General features: G+C 45.9%; 1 protein-coding gene across 5 annotated transcripts in view; it reads right to left on the bottom strand.

Moving 5' to 3' along the window:
* The window catches only part of CCAR1 (cell division cycle and apoptosis regulator 1), a 2,209,777-nt gene that overhangs the window by 1,478,249 nt on the left and 712,778 nt on the right, over window positions 1–18,750 (bottom strand). For all 5 annotated transcript variants that reach the window (XM_085603559.1, XM_085603560.1, XM_085603562.1 and 2 more), the window contains one exon: window positions 6,566–6,679. In XM_085603559.1, coding sequence (XP_085459685.1) covers window positions 6,566–6,679 — 114 coding nt within the window. The remainder of the gene's footprint in view (window positions 1–6,565; window positions 6,680–18,750) is intronic.

Genomic DNA, 18,750 nt, shown 5'->3' with positions numbered 1-18,750 from the left:
GGTTCGCAAGGACCAGAACAGGAACAATCGATGAATAGAGAATGATGCAGGGGAGGGGGTCCTCCCGGAAGGAGGAGGCACCCTATCTGGTACACGCCGATCAGAGTCGCACCCAAGCAATCCCTGCTTAACTTCTGGATCACGATGATATTGGTCACACAAGACAATCTGGGCACAAAATTTGGTACACGATGATACGAGTTGCCCCAGACCGCACTGATCACACACAATGAAGAGTTGCAAATTCTGTACATCCCTGGAAATGAGGCACAATGTCCGGTGCACGTCGATATTGGTTGCTCAGACAGTTCCAGTCACACACATAGGCGCAAGTTCAGCAATGCCTTACGAGTTAGAATAAGGCACTACTGCGATTACGCCCCCACCTCCGAGCGTCACAACCTGTGAACGGGACACTGCACGCAATAAGCATGCAGTCGACGTGTTGCACGAGAGAGATGCGGCACGATCGACAAAGCAGGGAACGCTGGACCCCGCAACCAGTGAATGTTCTCACCGACAACAAGACGCTTATGCGTGCCAAGGCCCCCAAGATGCGGGGACCACACGCCTTTGATGTTGGTAAGACATTGGGGCCCTGCAATCTGGATTCCAGGCACTATTCTTAGCTACACGCCCATGCCCTGCTACCAGTTGGATTCCAGCAGATGATGTGGGCTCTTGAGAGGTTACTGCTCTACAGGCGTCACGGGTAGACATGTGGGTCCCTCATAGGAGATCTTTGATGTCCCTGAGTACTCCAAAAGAACAGGCGGCAAGCTCAACAAGCCCTTAGAGAGCACATCTCAGGGTGCCACACAGCAGCAGGCAGTTGGTTCAGGCCAGCCACTATTCAGGAAGGGCACCCGGTACCTTTCAATAGCAGTAATCCTCCTTGTGCACAACAGATTCCTTTGGCAGTCTGCACCATGTAGTTCCAGGTTCTCTAATCCCACATCCCCACAAGCCTAACTCTGCCTTGCTGAAGTATGGCACCAGTAGTTGTACTGTGAGGTTGAGGGTGGTTCAAAGAGTCTGCTTTTGACCCGACGCGCTAAGGGCCAGAAAGGGAACAATCTAGGAATGGAAAATGAATAAAGGAAGGGGGGCCTCTCGGAAGGAAGAGGCACCTTGTCAGGTACACGTCGATCTGAGCCCCCCCCCCCCCAGGAAATCCAAACACAACGTCTGGTGGGTGATGATACGGGTCGCACCAGACCGTCTCGGTCACACACAACAAAGAGTTGGAAAATTAGTACCTCCCGGAAAATGAGGCACAACGTCCGGTGCACAATGATTTCGGTCGCACCAGACAATCAGGGCACAAAGTCTGGTGCGCAATGTTATCCATCACAGAATGGTTAGGTCTGAAGCCTGCCTGTTCTTTTAGGATAATCCCTTTGGTAGTTGCCTAATCTTAATTTTATTTAAGTATGTTGGTTGCAAACATTTTCCCGATGCATCCAGGAGAGTAATCGGACGGTAGTTAGCTGTCGAAGTTTGAGTTCCTATTTCATGTAGTAGTATAATAATACTCCCTTTCCAAGAGGAGGGAATTTGACCTGTCTGATAATAATGATCAAAAAGAGGAAATTAAAATTTGTCTCATCCTTTATTGTTCTTTTTTTTAGAACTTTTATAGGGATTTTGTCTGGACTCACTGCAGCAGAGTGTCTAGCACTTTATATATATGCAGCTATTTGTTTACTTGATGGATGTATTTCAAACTCAGCCTGATTTGCTGAAATGTTTAGTGATCATGAGTTGGATTCGGGAGAAGAGTTCTCGGACTACAGTGCGGACCCATACTCGATCCATTCTGAAGCAGGGAAGGGGATAGTTGGTAAAGATCTTTTTACGCCACTGTGCATTGCCTTGAATTTGAATTCTTGGCTGCTTGAAGTGGGCAATCCAGTTCTTGTTGAGTGCCTCCTGCTTCTGTTTTATGCAAATCCTATTACTTTTTTTCTGTAATGTTAAGGTTTATTTTTTCTTTATAACTCAGAAATCAATGTTTTTAAGTTGAGTGAGTTTGTTTATGGCCACTGAAATTTCCTATTCTTTGGGATTGTTTCTCTCATTTTCTTTTTTGCTATTTGGCCTAATACTTATTAGTGCAAATTCTGTTTTTTGCTTTCAGGATAATATCATCAAAGGCAGTTATCGGGTTTTTCCTCCTTGTTATTATAGAAGTTTCTATTAGATAGTTTGTATTAGATCATTCACTTGTTCAACTAACATCGGCTACCAAAGTAACCTGCCATGCGTTGGATTAACGTGTACTTTAGCATTTCCCATATCCATTGACCAGCTCTCTCCTTGTTGAGCCTGCAAATCCAGTAGCGCAAATAAGACTGCAACATTTTTTAAAGTACTACTTTAGAGGGTGACACAATGAGTGGTGCAGGCCCACTAATGAAAGACACACAGATGATGGATAGAATGCACAGCAAATCAAACATTCACCCACAGTCAAGAGATCTGGGTTAAATCCATCACTCTTTTGCTCACCATACCACCACAGTTTAGACCCAGCCATAAGCAAATCAGTCTTGACCCTGTTCCTCATGGGAAGAGTCCAGCCCGAACTGCTAAGCCAGATCCTCCCTGGACCGGAAACAAACATCCTGGGACCGGTTTCGGGGCATCACCCCTCATCAGCCAGGCTAACTTGAATCTAGTGGCACAGTGAGGTCGGGACCCATGTCTCGGCATTCCCTGTGCACTAAGGGGGAGAAAGCAAAAGACACACAGATGAGGGACGGAATGCAGACCAAATCAAACATTCACCCCCAGTCAAGAGATCCGGGTTAAATCCTTTGGTCTTTTGCTCACCATGCCACCCAGTTTAGACCCAGCCATATGCAAATCAGTCTTGACCCTGTTCCTCATGGGAACAGTCCAGCCCGCACTGCCAAGCCAGGTCCTCACTGGACCGGAAACAAACATCCTGGGACCAGTTTAGAGGCATCACCCATCATCAGCCAGGCTAGCTTGAATCCAGTGGCACAATGAGCCCGGGAACCACGCCTGAGCAGACCTGACACACTAAGTGTGAGAAATCAAAAGACACACCGATGATGGATGGAATGCAGAGCAAATCAAACATTCACCTCAAGTCAAGAGATCTAGGTTAAATTAATCATTCTTTTGCTCACCATGCTACCCCAGTTTAGACCCACCCATATGCAAATCAGTCTTGACCCTGTTCCCCATGGGAACACTCTAGCCGAACTGCCAAGCCAGGTCCTCCCCTGGACCGGAAACGAGCATCCTGGGACAGGTTTCGGGGCATCACCCATAATCAGCTAGGCTAGCTTAAATCCAGTGGCACAGACGGCCCGATCTTTAGTAGTCCATCAGCTGCTTCTATACTAAGGGTCACAAATGCAACACTCCCAGCCCTGCAGTATGGGCACTGAGCTTGCACTGGTCTTGGAGCACATTCATTGTACTGCCTACAGAAAAATATTTCAGTTGCCATGCTATATTCAATGGTCAATATTAAGTCTGAAATTTGGGCTGGCTAATTAGCCTTTTGACTGTAAAACTGCTCTATTAAATATTATATCAGGATCACGAATGCCCCAGTCACTAAAGGCATTTTTGAAATTCACCTTTGAGACCCCAGGTAGCACGTGGCACTATTAGCTGCAGGGCGCTATTGTGTCTCTACAGATGGAGAAATTGACTCTAAAGAACGTGGATTAACCTTTCACAGCCTAGAAAAAAGTAATAGATAACTGAGGGAAATCTCAATGGACAGGGATTTGAGGCTGTTAAATAACTTGAGGTCTGTATATCCCTTAAACAACTCTCATTCAGTAAGGAAACCACAATCATACCGTCTGGAAGATGTAAATGGACTGGCCTGTACAAAGATCTGGAGCTTCTAGGATTACCAGTGAGAGACTTTAACCCCACCTGGGCTTGCCAAGGAAGTCATGGGGAATGTACGCTGTGCAGCTACAGACACAAATCGTGTCTGCACCTATGGTGCTGCTGTCCCAAATTAGATACACTTAGGATGCAATTGTTGAAGCCGATCTTTCTGGTCCATGGGGTAGGACGTGTCAGGAAGCATCCATGCTCTGGTTTACGCAATCTGCAGATCCAACTGTCCTGTTGAGATATGGAAAATGTGTTGATGAAGTCAGATCCCTACGCCCACAATCCAATGGCACGCTTATTCATAAGAAAGCCCAAAAGTTGATTACTCATTATTTCACTTAAATGAGACTGATCAATAACACCGGGGCTAATGGGGCGAAGTAAACTGTAAATGGTCGAGACCTCAGCAATATACAACTGTCTTGTACATTGAGCAGAAAGTGGTAGGGTTGCTCAGGTGCAAAGCGTGCAACTAATTGTGTAATGGTTTAGACACAGATCAGCGCAAGCACAGGCGTGGCTGCTAGCAGTGATTCAAATTTAAATTATAGCACCACAGCTATCCCATCTAGCTTAAGGCCTATGGCTAACGTAAACTCATTTTAGCACGGTAAAACATTATGTTTTAAATAACTTTACTGAATTAGGATTCAAGGCTTCTATAAGGGTATATTTGTGATGCAGGTTAATTCCTTAATACTTTAGGTAAGGCTTTTAGTAACGCACTGCATTTTAATAACGCGTTTTGATAACATATTTTAATAAGTACTTTTTAGCTGTAAATTCAATTACCATTGCAATTTATTATCGAGCAATATATTTATGTTATATGTAACAAAATTGACGCTGTTTCCTATTTGAATAGTAGGGCAATGGAGGACCAGCACTACAATGCATTTTTATCAATGTACCTGAAAATATATTCTATTAGTGCTCTTTAAAGGTATATTGAACGCTGTTTTCTTGGCAAAGCAATTTTATCGTCATCAATGTATCTTATGGCACATGTCAGTATGGTTGTTATGGTTTTTATTGACTAAACAATAAAAGATTCATGTATTTATTCCTCTGAAATCTGGATACAATCCGACAGATTCTCCTGGTGCTGAGCCCACTGGGACTTTAGGTCACACTGAAGAGCCCACATATGCCATCTAGCATGTTTCACCAGCAGGATGCAGGAGGTCAGCAATCCCAGCATCCTCACAGTCATCTGCACTAAAATTCCGGACAGACGCGGAAACATTGAGATCATTGCCTCAACGTACTGGACTCTCTGCTCTGGGATAAAGGCATAAAATCGTACTGTATCCAGAATGGCTCTGATGAATGGGAGCTTTTGTGAAGAAGCCAGGTGTGATTTCGGTACGCTGATAGTGAACCCCAACAACGCTAGGAGGTTCGCCATCATCTGGAGGTGGATGACAACCATCTTGGGTGAGCCTTCCTTCAACAGCCAGTCATTGAGGTAGGGAAACAATGATTCCCCTAACCTCCAAAGTTGTGCTGTGACTACCACCATCACTTTTGTGAACAACCGAGGGGCAATGGTTAGGCCAAAAGGAACACCACCAACTGGAGTTCAAACCCACTGTGAATCACAGGTAGTCCCTCTTGGCCTGCTGGACATAGATATGGATATAAGCATCCTGGGGTCCAATGCCACAATCCAGTCTCAGAGGTCAAGGGCAGACAGGACCAGTGCTAGTGTTAGCATCTTGAATTTGTCTTTCCATAAAATGGGCGCAGAGAGGGGGGAAGATGTAAAATAGGACAAAGGGCTCTGTTCTTCAGCAACCAACGTAGCAGGAGTAACATCCAGCTTCCGCCTCCAATCCTACAACTTTCTCTATAACACCTGTGGCATGCACTTCCAGCTGCAAAAAAATGAAAGCCGGTCCTCTGTTAACAGCCCTGGTGTTGGAAGGTGTGGCAGGTGAAAAGAAATGACAGGGTGTAGCCCGATGGACAATTTGAAGACTCCACTTGTCTGAGGTGATGGAGTGGTACACTTGGAAGAAATGTACGAACTTGCATCCAAAAGAGTGGCTGTGTGCAAGAAAGCACACACTAAAACGTTTTGTGGCCTCGATTGCTAGAGGGGCAGGGGACTGAGCTACACTCTGTCCCTGATGGTCTTGGGAGTTGTTATTGTGAGCTGTCACAAAGGCCACTAAAAAGCAGGAAGGTATGCTGGGCTGGAGTCTGACATTGGTGAAACTGAAAAACTATTTTCAACAGACATTATATAAATCAAAGAGTAAAGATCAATGTATTACTATAAACTAGGATGTGATAAATCGGCTATTCTTTCGCATTCAAACAACTCTTACTCAGTAAATAGCAAAGAACATGCATTTAGCAGCGTTTGAGATGATTGGTTGCTCAATGGGAAAAACGGACTTTGAATCCAAAGTGTACCTGCACAGTACGGTGACATCACTATTTAGTAACTGTGCGACACTAAATAAATATCACTTCCAGCCAGACAAACTCCTTTTACAAACAAGTCCTGACAGCATATTACAAATGTAGCATAACATATTACCACAACTCATTTAAAAACTTGTAAAAAATACATATATTAAGTTCCTGCACAGAATTAAAACTTCATACATTTCCAGTTCAGATTACTAGTTTAAAAAATGTACATTTAGACACTATGTTTAATTACCTTTACAAGTCTAGCAGGATGCTGAAATCCGTCTTTAAGCTCTTGAGGGTCTTCGGCAAGAGCACATGACTTATGATACATGTCCTCCATGCTCGGGCTAGCTAGCAGCATCACCTATTTGAATTAAGCAAACATGGCGTATAAGGTTTCATGTAGATTAAATAGAAAAACAAAACAAAACTTTTTAGACAATAAGGGAAGTCCGGTTATTGAACTAGCAAAGGTTACTAGCTGCTATTGAAGTTTTAAATGCTTTTTTTTTTTATTGAGGTGACCATTACCACCTAAGCAAATTGCCCAAGTATATATTCTAACCTAAATGAGACCATGAGGTGGGAGACACAAATTGCAACTCGGTTGGGAGGAACGAAGAGGAAGAATCTAACATTCCAGGAAATTCTGGATGATAGTGAGAAGGAAGGGAGGCCTCCTCAGCAAAACTTGAGACCCCCAGTCACTGTACACTGGAAGCAAGTGCTAAGTCTTCCAGGAGTTGTACATCCGCCTCTATGCTTACCACATATGAAAAGGGAAGTTTGCGGTGTGAAGCCCCTTTAGTGCCCTATCAGCTACTGCACATTCAAAAATGATGACTTTTGCAGAGTTTTTAGTTTGTATCCCTGCCTACACATAGCCGGTGACAGAGGAGAAGGTGAAGAAGACCATCAGGGGTGAAAGCAAATGTGGCATGAGGACAGAGCGTAGTGAGTGAGGACATAAACTGAGCGGCGGGAAGGAATGATGGAGATAATTAAATACATTTCAGCACCTAGAAAAATGAAAAAATATGCTTTGTTTGGCCCTATCATCCCATAAGTATGCCCAAGGGGACCAAATACCACCCCTCTTGAATGAGCAACACATACTTCATCAGGACTTTGATTAAGCCAGGGTGGGAAAAGATATTTCTCTGGGACAGAAACATTGCTGGACGCCACTCTTCTGAAGGGTTAAAGATAAGCTTACAACTCTGGAGAATCCTTGTTGGGATCACACTTAAACTCTAATCTGTCCAGCATGTAGAGGAGTAGATCCCTGGAAGCCAGAAAGACTAATATGAGGCCCAGGTAAGTGAAAATCTGCCTGGAGGTTACCACAAGGGATTATGCTGCCAAGCAGCAATGAGATTCTTGCAGCCCAGCTGGCCACAATCGCCAGCGTAGGTAAGTTCCTTACCTGGAGTCTGGCAGTTGCAGAGATACTCAGTACCCACAGCGTGCCTTAACATGCTTCAGTCCTGCCCCAAAGAAACCAGATCATTCCTTTACATTTGACAAGTAGTTCTGTTCTAGTGGCTACAGCAGATCTACCTTGTCTGTACAGCTATGGAGATATTCTATTTTATGGTGTCTGTAGCACACATTTGAAACTGATGAAACTAGTAGGTCTGATGGACACTTCATCCACCAGCAAATCCTGTTCATGGTCATTCAATTTTCAAGATGCTAGTCCCCTAATTTTTGGCACCTATAAAAACTTCTATAGCGGTTGCTGACCTGCTACTATAAATAACCTTGCTGAAAAGTCGTTAAATACTTAAAGATCAGTTGGGCCCTTTTCTTGTCTAACCTTTAACTGTGTTCTGGAATCGATCCGCACGACCTCCTGTAGTATTAGCAAACTGGGCAAAGAACTAAGAACACACATTTGCAACAGTTGCAATGTCAACTTCCAGATAACATCCTTTTTTCTGGGCTTTACAGGCAATGGAATTAGTTTAAAAACTGGTTTTAATTGGTAAATAGTAGTATGGTGAAATATTCCAAGTTGTCCAGCTTACACTCAGACCCAAAGACAATTACACCACGGGGCCAGACATATAAGAGCTATCCTGTCACGTTGCTGTCTGGAATCACCCCCTCATTGACAACCTTGGTTTACAAATACTGGAGTAAAACCAGACAAGCCCTCAAAGACTAATGAGAAATCCCAAAAGGCTCCACCATAAGATAACCTTGATCACAGGACTCTTAAGTTATTTGAAAATCTAGGACCAGGAGCATAAATTCTGAAAGGAAAATGTTGCCATGCAAGCATCTGTTTAGTGTGTGTAGTGCTGTAGATTCACATGCTCTGCATACTTCTGCCATCTAGTGTTGGACTTGTACATTACAAGTTGTTCTTCTTTAAAGAAGCTTCGAGTCAGGGAATATGTATTGACTCCTCCCTTAGTCCACAAAATGGCTGGGTGTCGACTCGTCCTTCATTTAGTTTGGCCAAACACACCTTGCTGGTGCACTACTATATCCACAAAGTAATGTTTTGTGAATGTGTGTGATGTGGAACATGTTGCTGCTTTACAGATATCAGCTAAGGGGATGTTGGCCCCTTCTTACTTATAGAGTGTGAACCAGGAGGGAGGGAAAGCACTCTTTCAATCATAGCATAACAAGTCTGAATACATTTTACAAGCCATCTTGCAATGCTCACTTTATAGACTGGCTTGGTTTAGCACAAACAATAAAGAGCTGGTTAGTCTTACGGAAGACCTTTATCCTATAAATAGAATACATGAGTGCCCATTTACCATCTACTGTATGCAAAGCTCTCTCTGCCACAGAGTCAGGTTATTGGAAGAAAACAGGCAGCTCAACATTTTAATTCAAAAGGAAAGGAAAGGCAACCTTAAGTAAGAACATGGAATTAGTACTAAGGACCGCTCTGTCCCTAAATATTTGAATAAGTGGCCGTTGAACAGTAAGTGCCCGTAACTCACTTATATGCCCAAGGGAACTTATAGATACCAAAAAGCTACCCTTCATGAAAGGAACTGAAATTCTGATGAATGGAGAGGTTTAAAGGGTGGCCCCATCACCCTGGTGATAACCACATTTAAATATTTAAGTTGTAAGCAGGCACTGGAGGTTTTTCTAGGGGATATGATCCTTTTAAGACCCTCATAATAGCTTTATCTATAGAAATCCTGAAAGGGGATGAGCGTTCCCTGTTCTGCATGGATTCAGCTATAGATGTTAAGTAAAGGCACACAGAAGTATATGCTAGCCCTGCTTTCTGTAGATGTAAGAGGTAGGAAATTATATGCTGCACCTTCATATTAAAGGGAGCCAAACTATTTGCAAGGCATTAGTGGAGAAAACTCCTCCACTTTGCAGCGGTGTATGCATGTGTGGTAGGTCTACGTGCTTCTTGCAAAAAAACCATGCACTCCTTGGGGAGGTTTAAATCTCCAAACTTAAAGACCTCAGGTCGAAAATTGATATATTTGGGGTCCTGGTGTCTGATTACGACCAGCTGTTGAGTTAGAACGTCCAGACTAATGAGGATCTCTCTATGGGGGCTGATTTCTGGCAACTTCGAGAGCCAGGGCTGTTTGGTCAAGGTCAGTGGCACCCTAACGAGGGACATGGAGACTTGTCTCATCTTTCTTAACAAGTACGGTATGAGTTAGAAAAATAGAAAAGTGTAGGCAAATGTCGATGATCAGTTCAAAGTGGGAGGAGCCTCATCAAGATGGCAGCTCGGAGCGAATGCTCCGTGGTGAACCCTCTCACCAGCTTCCTGAGCGGCTTTCTGCCGCGCTGTTATCCCACCTAAAACAAACGATTCCGCTACCGGAATGCAGGCGGATCATCTGAAGCTCTAATTCACCCTTCTCCGATCTTGCATCTCAGAGTAATGAGCCCTGACGTCCATGCTACTGAATATGCCAAGATGGCGCCTGGGGAACTGTGAGACCACACCCGGTGGCCGAAAGAAGTTCTCCACGATGCAGCTGACCTCCGTTTATCCAGCCGACAGTACCCCCCACCCCCAAAAAGTGATATACACCTATCATAAGACCTGCTTGCAGATCTGAGAGAAATCACCGGGGAACAGCTGGTGAGGTCCCACATGTTCGGGAAGTGCCTCCCGCCGGAACCTGGAGAGTTGGCACGGTCGTTGTGAGGGCAGCCCCCGGAGATGGCATAGATTGTATACTTCTGGCGGCTAGCTAACCCACGAGGAGGCTGGTTCCACAAGGAGGACTCACGGCCAGGTTTCCAGTGCGGCCGATGCATTGTACACTAGAATGGGGTGTGAGCCTGATAAAAACTATTCAGCACTGGCCCTGCAGCCACGTAACGGTGTCAAAGCCCACCGGGCTGCTGTATTCATCGTCTGGCGGGAAGACGAGCCCGTCCTTGCGTGCTCACGTTTAGCGGAACTCTTAAAGGAGCCGGCACTCGGCTGCAGTGTGGCACCGGGCTGCCTGCACCAGCCTCTCTGACCGCTAATACACCGGGCAAGCAGTTTCAAGGTTGAGTGACCTGTGGAGGTTTTTAGAGGTGGAACTGGTCCATGGTGGTTCTGTTATTCTGGAAGGCAACGGATAAAGTTTTGCTGCACCACTGGCATCTGGTGGTTTATGACTTAGCATCAAATCTACCGCAGAAATGTCACCACTCAAAATCCAGCCTATTGTGTCCTTTAGCTCTGAGGACCCGAAGCACCCAGTGGGGAACCTGCTGAGTGGGACCCACCCCTGGTTAGGCTGCCCCCAAGACCACAACCAGCATCTAAAAGTAGAGCCTCAGTTGTTTGGAACAGGCCAGTTACATTGGCTTCATTGACCATGTTACTTACAACTCTCCTCTTGCCACTCTCGGCCTTCGGTCGAGCTGGATGATGAGACGGACGGCGCCTCCCTGTAACACCATGACCAATGATCTCGATGGAACTATGACGATGCCCTCTGAGCGGAAACCATAACTGTCTGTACTTACTGTGGTGCCCGAGCAACCTCGGCTGATGCCCAGCGGAGCTGTCCGATGCAGCTATAGAGGAGTTTGGCTCTGGTTCACCCTTCAGCCGTCACCTACCAAGCCGGACATCGGACATTGTTTTCCTTATCTCTGCGTTGTGTTTCCTACCTGCATTCCTTACCCCTGTTTTACCATTCCCTCCTGCCTATCACTCCCCATAAGACGTGTGTACGCGCTAATAACTCATATTATTGTGTAATCTCATGTTTTTTCCTCCTATGTCTATACTTAGCTATGTAACTATGTTACTTGTAACTCGCTGATCCTCATGTAAAGCGCTCTGATACCTCCGGGTCTAGCCAGCGTTATATAAAACTATTCAAATAAATCAAATAAATAAAGTTCATACATGGTGCATTGCCCATGGACTATGGGTGTAGGATTACCTGAAGTGAAAAGTTTGGGCATTTAGCATTTTCTTTAGTGGCAAAAAGGCCGATTGTTGGACTTCCCCATTTGTAAAAGTACCTTTGTAGGCTTGAGGATGGAGCTCCCATTTGCAGACTTGATGATTCAGCCTGCTTTGCAAGTCCAAAAAGCCATTGGCAACCTCTGGGAGAGTGTTCTTCAATGAGCTGTATGTGAATGAGAATTACCCAATGCCAAATCTGTTGTGCCAGGGTGGATAGCAGAGGGAAATGGGGCGACCCCTTATTTTCGTATGTAATACATTGCCATCATGTTGCCTGCATTTATATGGACTACCTTGCCACAGACAAAAGAATAAAAGACTTTGAGCACTAGGTAAATGGTTAGTAACTCCAGGGAGTTGATGTGACTGCCTTGCTGAAGAGGGGTCCAGGTGCCTTTGATTGTTATGTTGCCAAGGTGTGGGCCCCAGCCTATCAGCGATGCATCAGTGGTAATTGGCAAGTGTAAGAGAGTCCAAAGAAAGGCCTGTTTTGGACAGACTGTTGCTGTTCCATCAATGCAGAGATCGTCGAGTACTGGCATTTATCAATACTAGATCTTCCAATTGACTCTACACTTGTGAACACTGGATGGAGAGGGACTGTTGTAAGGGGTACATGTGTAATCTGGAATATGGTACAATCATTATGCATAATTCCATCACTCCAAGCAGTTTCATTACAGCTCTTGCTGTCAATGGTTGAGTAGACTGAAAAAGAGGCAGCAGCTGTTGAAATTTCATCACCCTCTGCTGGTTGTGACATGCCTTTCCTGTGACAGCGTTGAGACTATGACCCAAAATACAGGTGGATCAGCTGAGGTTGTAGTTGGGATTTGTTTGCATTTACCGTAAACCCTAAATGGTGTAGAAGAATGAGTGCTGTCTGAGTGCATGCTAGACATTGCTTCCTACTGCTACTCCGGATCAGTCGTAGAAATATGGAAAGACAAATGTCAGCGCTCGAAGATGATTGTCCAGAACAACAGCCAGACACTTGGTAAATACGCTTTGGGCAGTACTGTCAACTAGTAGTGCTGTTCAATAACCACAAACTGGAGGTAGCAGTGAAGGCGGGTGGATGGGAATGTGGAAGCAGGTGTCCAAGTAGTTTAACACAATCATCAGGTCTGCTTATCAAAGCTATGGGATGATATCCTGCGAGGTTGTCATGTTAAAGTGCTCCCACTGGATAAACTGGTTGAGCGGCCGGAGTTCCAGGATGACCAGTAGGGCTCCGTCATTTTGGGGAATGAGGAAGTACATTCCCTATGTAGGGATAACCACTTATATGGCGCCCTTTTGAAGGAGGACTTTAACTTCCTTCTGTAAATGAGTGCAGTAATGCTGACCGAATACCCTATGGCGTGGTGGTATGAAATTGGAGGCAGTAGCCCTTAGGACTACCATGAGCATCCACTGGTCTGAAGTAATTTTCATCCAATGGAAGTTGAAATCCCTTAACCTTGTCCCCCTACAGGTCATATGTGATTGGGAGGGACTATAGGCAACCCAGGCCTTAGGGGCACAGGCTCCCTTTTCAGAGCCACAAATGTCCCTACCATTGTTCCCTCTGTAGCTGTCCCTTGAATATTCCCTGCTGGTCTGAAGGTCATGAAAGACCTGCTGCTGCTGCTGCTGCTTGTCTTGTCTGTGGCTGAGCGCCTGTCATGGTTTCTGCTGCTCCTCACGAGTATACCCTGCAAAAAGTGTCCCATAAGCGTCAGTATTTTCTTTTGATTTTTTTTTTTAACATTCCATCCATATGTGAACCAGAAAGATGTTCCCTTGTGAAATTAAATGTTAAGGAGGTGTTGTTGAAACTCCAGTTTAACATCTGTTTCGCAAAGTCAAGTGTGTCTGTGGAGCAAGAAACTGGTGTTAACACTGCGGGAGGCAGTATCCACAGCATCTCAGGCACAGTGTATGTTTGCGTTGCAGATCACTTCTACACAACCAACTCTTTCCTCCTTTTCCTATAGGCACCAGGGAGGTGCTCCTCGAGTGTCTCTATCTCTTACCAATGAAATGTGTCATAACGTGACAGTAATACCACAGACATTTCCATAGGCTACTGTGTGGTAGCTTCTATTGCGACCCGTTCCCCACAGCAGCAATATGTTAGCTGTTTTTATTTAGGGTTGGGGTGTACCCTGTGACCTGTGCCGATAGCCTCTTTCTGGGAGTGTGAGCCACCAGAGAGTCTGGAGGAACTTGGTCCATGATGTAAAGATAGTCCTCTGGCGAGCTTCTGCTCTTGTAGTCCATTTGGGGTGTAACCATCCTCCTATTGATTGAGTCAGGTCTTTAAAATAATTAGGAGCTGACTTCAGCATACCTTTAAGCATAGGTAAGAACTGAAGACTTCGTTCAGTATAAGAAAGGATTTCTTCCAAAAAGGGGTCCTCATTTTCTACTACGTGCATTGTGACTTCCTGGTGATGAGCCGCTCTCTATAAGACAGGACAGAATGCTGTTGTGTCATCTGGGGGCAATGGTTTTGCCAGGTACGGTTCTAGTTTGTGTAACTCAGGGGCATCAAAACTAATCTTCCCATATGCCATCTCCTCCGCCTCCCCAGTGTGGGCTTTACGGGTTTGAGAAGGAGTGTACTAACCCTTTTGTGGACTATGGGGGAGGTGTGGGGAGGAGACAATGGTGGGACTGGCCTCTATTGTGGAGGCAGTGGTGGTAGGTGAGGCTGTGGTGATGGGGGGGTAGTGATAAACTTGAAGAGGCAGTGCTTGCTTTGGTGTAGTAGGCGGAGGTGGAGCTGGAGGATGTGTTACCTGATGCCTGGGTTTCTTAGGAACTGGGTGTGGAGGTGCTTCGTACTTTAGAATCTCCTCAAAAGTCAGCCTTGTCTTCTTTAGGAGTTTTTGCCGAAATCCTGCACGTCTCAGGGCGAATAAAGAGATGCTTCTGCTACAAGCTCCTCAGCCAATCTCTCAAGGATGGGAGCCTCTGTGGTTTCAGAGGTCAGCACCAAGGGGATTTTCAGCTTTGATCTTGGCTCCGACCTTGGTTACTGTGTTTTCGGCCATGAAGATGGTTCAGGTGCATTTCGGCTCATAAGAATTCAAAATAGGACATGTATGGTGTCTCGGCTCCTAAGCTCTATCTCCTCTCCGACCAGGGCCCGAAGATGGCGGTGGGCCAGAGACAACATTTTTTAGATGGTTCAGTGGTCCTTCTTTGCAGAGTTGGAGGCCCAGAATTTATTGGACTGCACAATGTTTGCCAGGCTAGAGATGGCAGAGAATTCGACTGAAGACAATCTTGCCATTGGCACACGAGAGGCACACCCGATATGTACATCTTTGCTGCAGCCATCATTTTAAAGGCATCATTGGCAGTGCCTTGGGGGAGCAAGGAGAGAATCAAAACTCTGCCTACAGTAAGGCGGAAACAAGGCAATGAAGTGGGCATAGAAAACAGCACTGGCAATAACTAGAACTAAAATAATGAATACAAATAAAATAAAACAAGGCCAGGCAAACTCATAAAGCAATACAGGGAACCCTAATATAGTGTAAGAAATGTACCTAAACTAACAGTCTCTGTAAAAACCAGGCACACCTCAGCAGCTAGACTGAGATTACACAGAAAATAAAAGCAAGCAGTTGGGGGCAGAGTTGCATCAATTATGCATAACCTCAGGAGGAAGGTACAAGAAAAATATACAGTGATGCGGACGCCAATTTAAAGGCACTGCAGGCGACATCTGGGGGAGCAAGCAGTAAATCCTGGCTCCGCATACAATAAGGGAAAAGCAAGTCCTAAATGGTTTTAATGCTTTTGACGTAGAGAAAACGAGCATAATTGCCTTCAGTACCAACACTACTTTTCTACACTTCCTTGAAGCAATGCATTGTACATTTATCACTCAAGTGCAGTAATAGATGATAAGAAAATAAGTATCCCTACAAATATATGCAGGTATTGAGATATCTTTGCATTAAAGTAATTAAACTTAATATACACTGCTAATAGCTCAGGACCTGACAACATTTCAAGAAAAATTATAACTGGCAGGATTACAAGTGTGAATCCAAACACAGCTCAGCTATTTCTTGCTGTAGTAATCTTTTGTGTTTACCCACAGGGCACCAGATTCAGTGAAGAATTAATTGTCATATACTGCTGCACAGATCCACTGTAAAGCAGTTCATCCTCTAAGTGGTAGCTTGCGAGCAGATGTATGAAACAATGTTCTCAGTGTCTGGCCAACTAAAGTCCACTGCCAGATTTGAATGTCCACACAATGATGCTTATAGTGAATGCGTGTAGAAGTCTTACAAATGCCAGCAAAAGGAATGTTTCCCAAGAAACACAAAGTGGCTACCTTTCTGTGCCTGGACTGCACCGAAAGCAGTACCTTTAGTGCATGCTTGGCCTCAGTATAATATGTTTGAATGCATTTAGCTATCCATCAAGAAATACATGCCTTGTAAATCGGGTTTTACCTGTGAGGCGTTGTAAAAGCAAGCAAATGTTGCATTGTCTTATGGATGGATTTGATACTGTCAACGTAATACAAGAGTGCCTTCTTGACATCTAAAGTGTATTACGCCCTTAAAGCCACAGAGTCTGTGTTCGGAAATAAAATGAGATACTCAATAGTTTGGTTAATGCGTGTTGGGACTATCACTTTGGTTTTGAAATTTGGGCTTGTCCTCAAGACCACCCTATCTCTACGAACCTAAATGAATGGTACTCTATAATAAAAGATCACAACTCCCTGACTTTCCTTAGAGTTTTGACTGAAATCAGAAAAGTTACTTTACATGACAAGAATTACATACCTCAGGAGAGGCGTGGGCAGCAACATGGCCTAGTAGCCGCGTCGTCAGGCAGTTCCGTCATACCAGAGCTAATCCTGTATATAATCCTGCCTTCGTGAAGCCATCGAACGATCCAGAGGGTGCTCTATGTCCCCTGACCCACAAAGGGTGCACTAGCAAAGTAGAGACGGAAGTGTCGCCACAAGAAAGCCTCCAAAAGCTGCTGAGCCGAAAACAAGCATAGTGGCCCAAGATGGCGGCGAGACACGAGCGCTGAATCCGTCCGAGGAGACTGAGAGAATAGGAGATCCGCTGTAAAGTGACCGTCTGCTCCCCGGAATTGGACGTCGGCGGGGGAGCAGTGGAGCCGAAGGTGCCCTCCGGGACTGAAACGGGTGCGATGCACCTGGCGGTGATGATGGTCCCTGGGACCCTGCCGGGATCGGCAAAGTGCGGCCTGCGTAGAAGGTGGCCGACAGAGGGAGACGGGAAAGAGAGGAAACCCCTAACGAAACCAGAGTGAGGGGGCGAGACTGTGTGGGAGTTCCCCCAACGGTAGAGGGAATTCAACAAGCCAGGGAAGGAACAGCATTTATCGAAGGGTCCGGAAGAAGAGAAACGCGGCTGCCTACCTGGATGGTTAACCGCCAAAACTGAGAGCAGGGACTCCGAGCAACCAGACCCCATATACAGACGCTGGCTGAGGTGCTGGGGTCGGAATACTGAGAGAGCACTCGACTGCGGGGGTCCCGGGAGCCACGGTGAGTCACCACAAATGAGACCAGTAGAGGGAGGCACTGATTGAGCGCCCGTGAAGGTGGCGTGCTTCGGGCCACTGAGGAGAGGCAATGAGGCGGCAGGAGGCCATTGGCTGTGGCTGAGTCTCCGACGGTGGGGGCCCCGGACGCTGAACTCTGCGAGGGGGTGGAAGGGGAAAGCTAACAATGGGGAAACACAAGTGAGGAGGACATAAAAGAATCCCCCAAGGATTGGTGGTGTTTATCAGGCATCCAGCTCACCCCCCTCCCCCAAAAAGAAGGAGCTGAGAGCTCCCCTTCAGGGATGCTAAGAGCGACTCCGGAGCCATGGAGGTGCACCCCGGGAGTGCCCCAGACAGACAGCTATAGGCAAGGCCATTGAACTACCTGGGGGGTCACTGCTGCAACGCACAGAGAGGGCTGGGACCAGGCCGCGGTCGAGGGAAAGCAGAATCCTCTGCACGTAACAAAACCCTCTCGGGCAGTGAGGGAAGGACGTAAGCTAGAGAAGAAAAGGCAACCGAATACTGTGAAGAGGCAGTGACATCCCCACTCAGAAGTGAAGCAAGCACGAGCGACGTACCGACCCCCGCGAAAGAGTTTTGCTAAAAAAACAGATAGTCTGGGCAAAGACCTGGCCAGCAGATAATGCAATGGCGAGAGATAAGGACCCCAAACCGACAAAACGGGTGAAGATGGACAGTTACGCAAAAGTGATACCCACAACTACTGGAGCAGAGGGAGAAGACACACCCGGGCCAGACAATACAGCCATATTAAAAGCAATACAGGTCTCCAGAGAGGCTCTGGAGGGAAAGATGGCAGAGGTGCGCTCAGAAGTGTCACTGCTTGGCCAGGACTTGCGCAAGGTCTCAAGAGAGTGACTCTAGCAGAAAATCGTATTGCAGAAGTGGAGGATGTGTCTCACACTACGCAGTAGGAAGTCACAGAGTTGCTGGCTGCAATGAAGGAGGTGACATGGAGGGTGGATGACCCACCTGAATAACCTCCGCTTCATTGGATTTCCGGAAGGGGTGGAGGGGCCAGACCCAGGACAGTTCTTACTAACATGGCTTAAAGATACCCTCTCAAATGTGCAGTTCTCACCCTGTTTTATAATAGAGCGAGCTCACAGAATGCCAAGCTTCCAGCTGCCACCGGGTGCCCCCCCACTCCGAGACCCATGATTGCTTGCTTTTTAAATTTCCAGGACCGTATTTAATACTTCGAGAGCTGAGACAAAGAGGAAAACCAAACATGCAAATACACGAATAATGGTGTTCCCTGATTATTTCCGAGAAGTACAAAAACAACGGCGAAGGTTCGAAGCAGTTAAGGTAAAACCGAGAACACTGGCGATCCAGTATATTCTTCTCTTTCCGGCAAAACCTAAGGTAATTTTCCAGGGCACCACGCAATTCTTCCAGAGCCCAAAAGAGGCGGCGCAGGCCTGGATTGAGGAATGTCCCCT

This window comes from Triturus cristatus, chromosome 1_2 (genome assembly GCF_964204655.1).
Source record: "Triturus cristatus chromosome 1_2, aTriCri1.1, whole genome shotgun sequence".
Taxonomy (NCBI): domain Eukaryota; kingdom Metazoa; phylum Chordata; class Amphibia; order Caudata; family Salamandridae; genus Triturus; species Triturus cristatus.
This window is presented reverse-complemented; position numbering and strand designations above follow the sequence as displayed.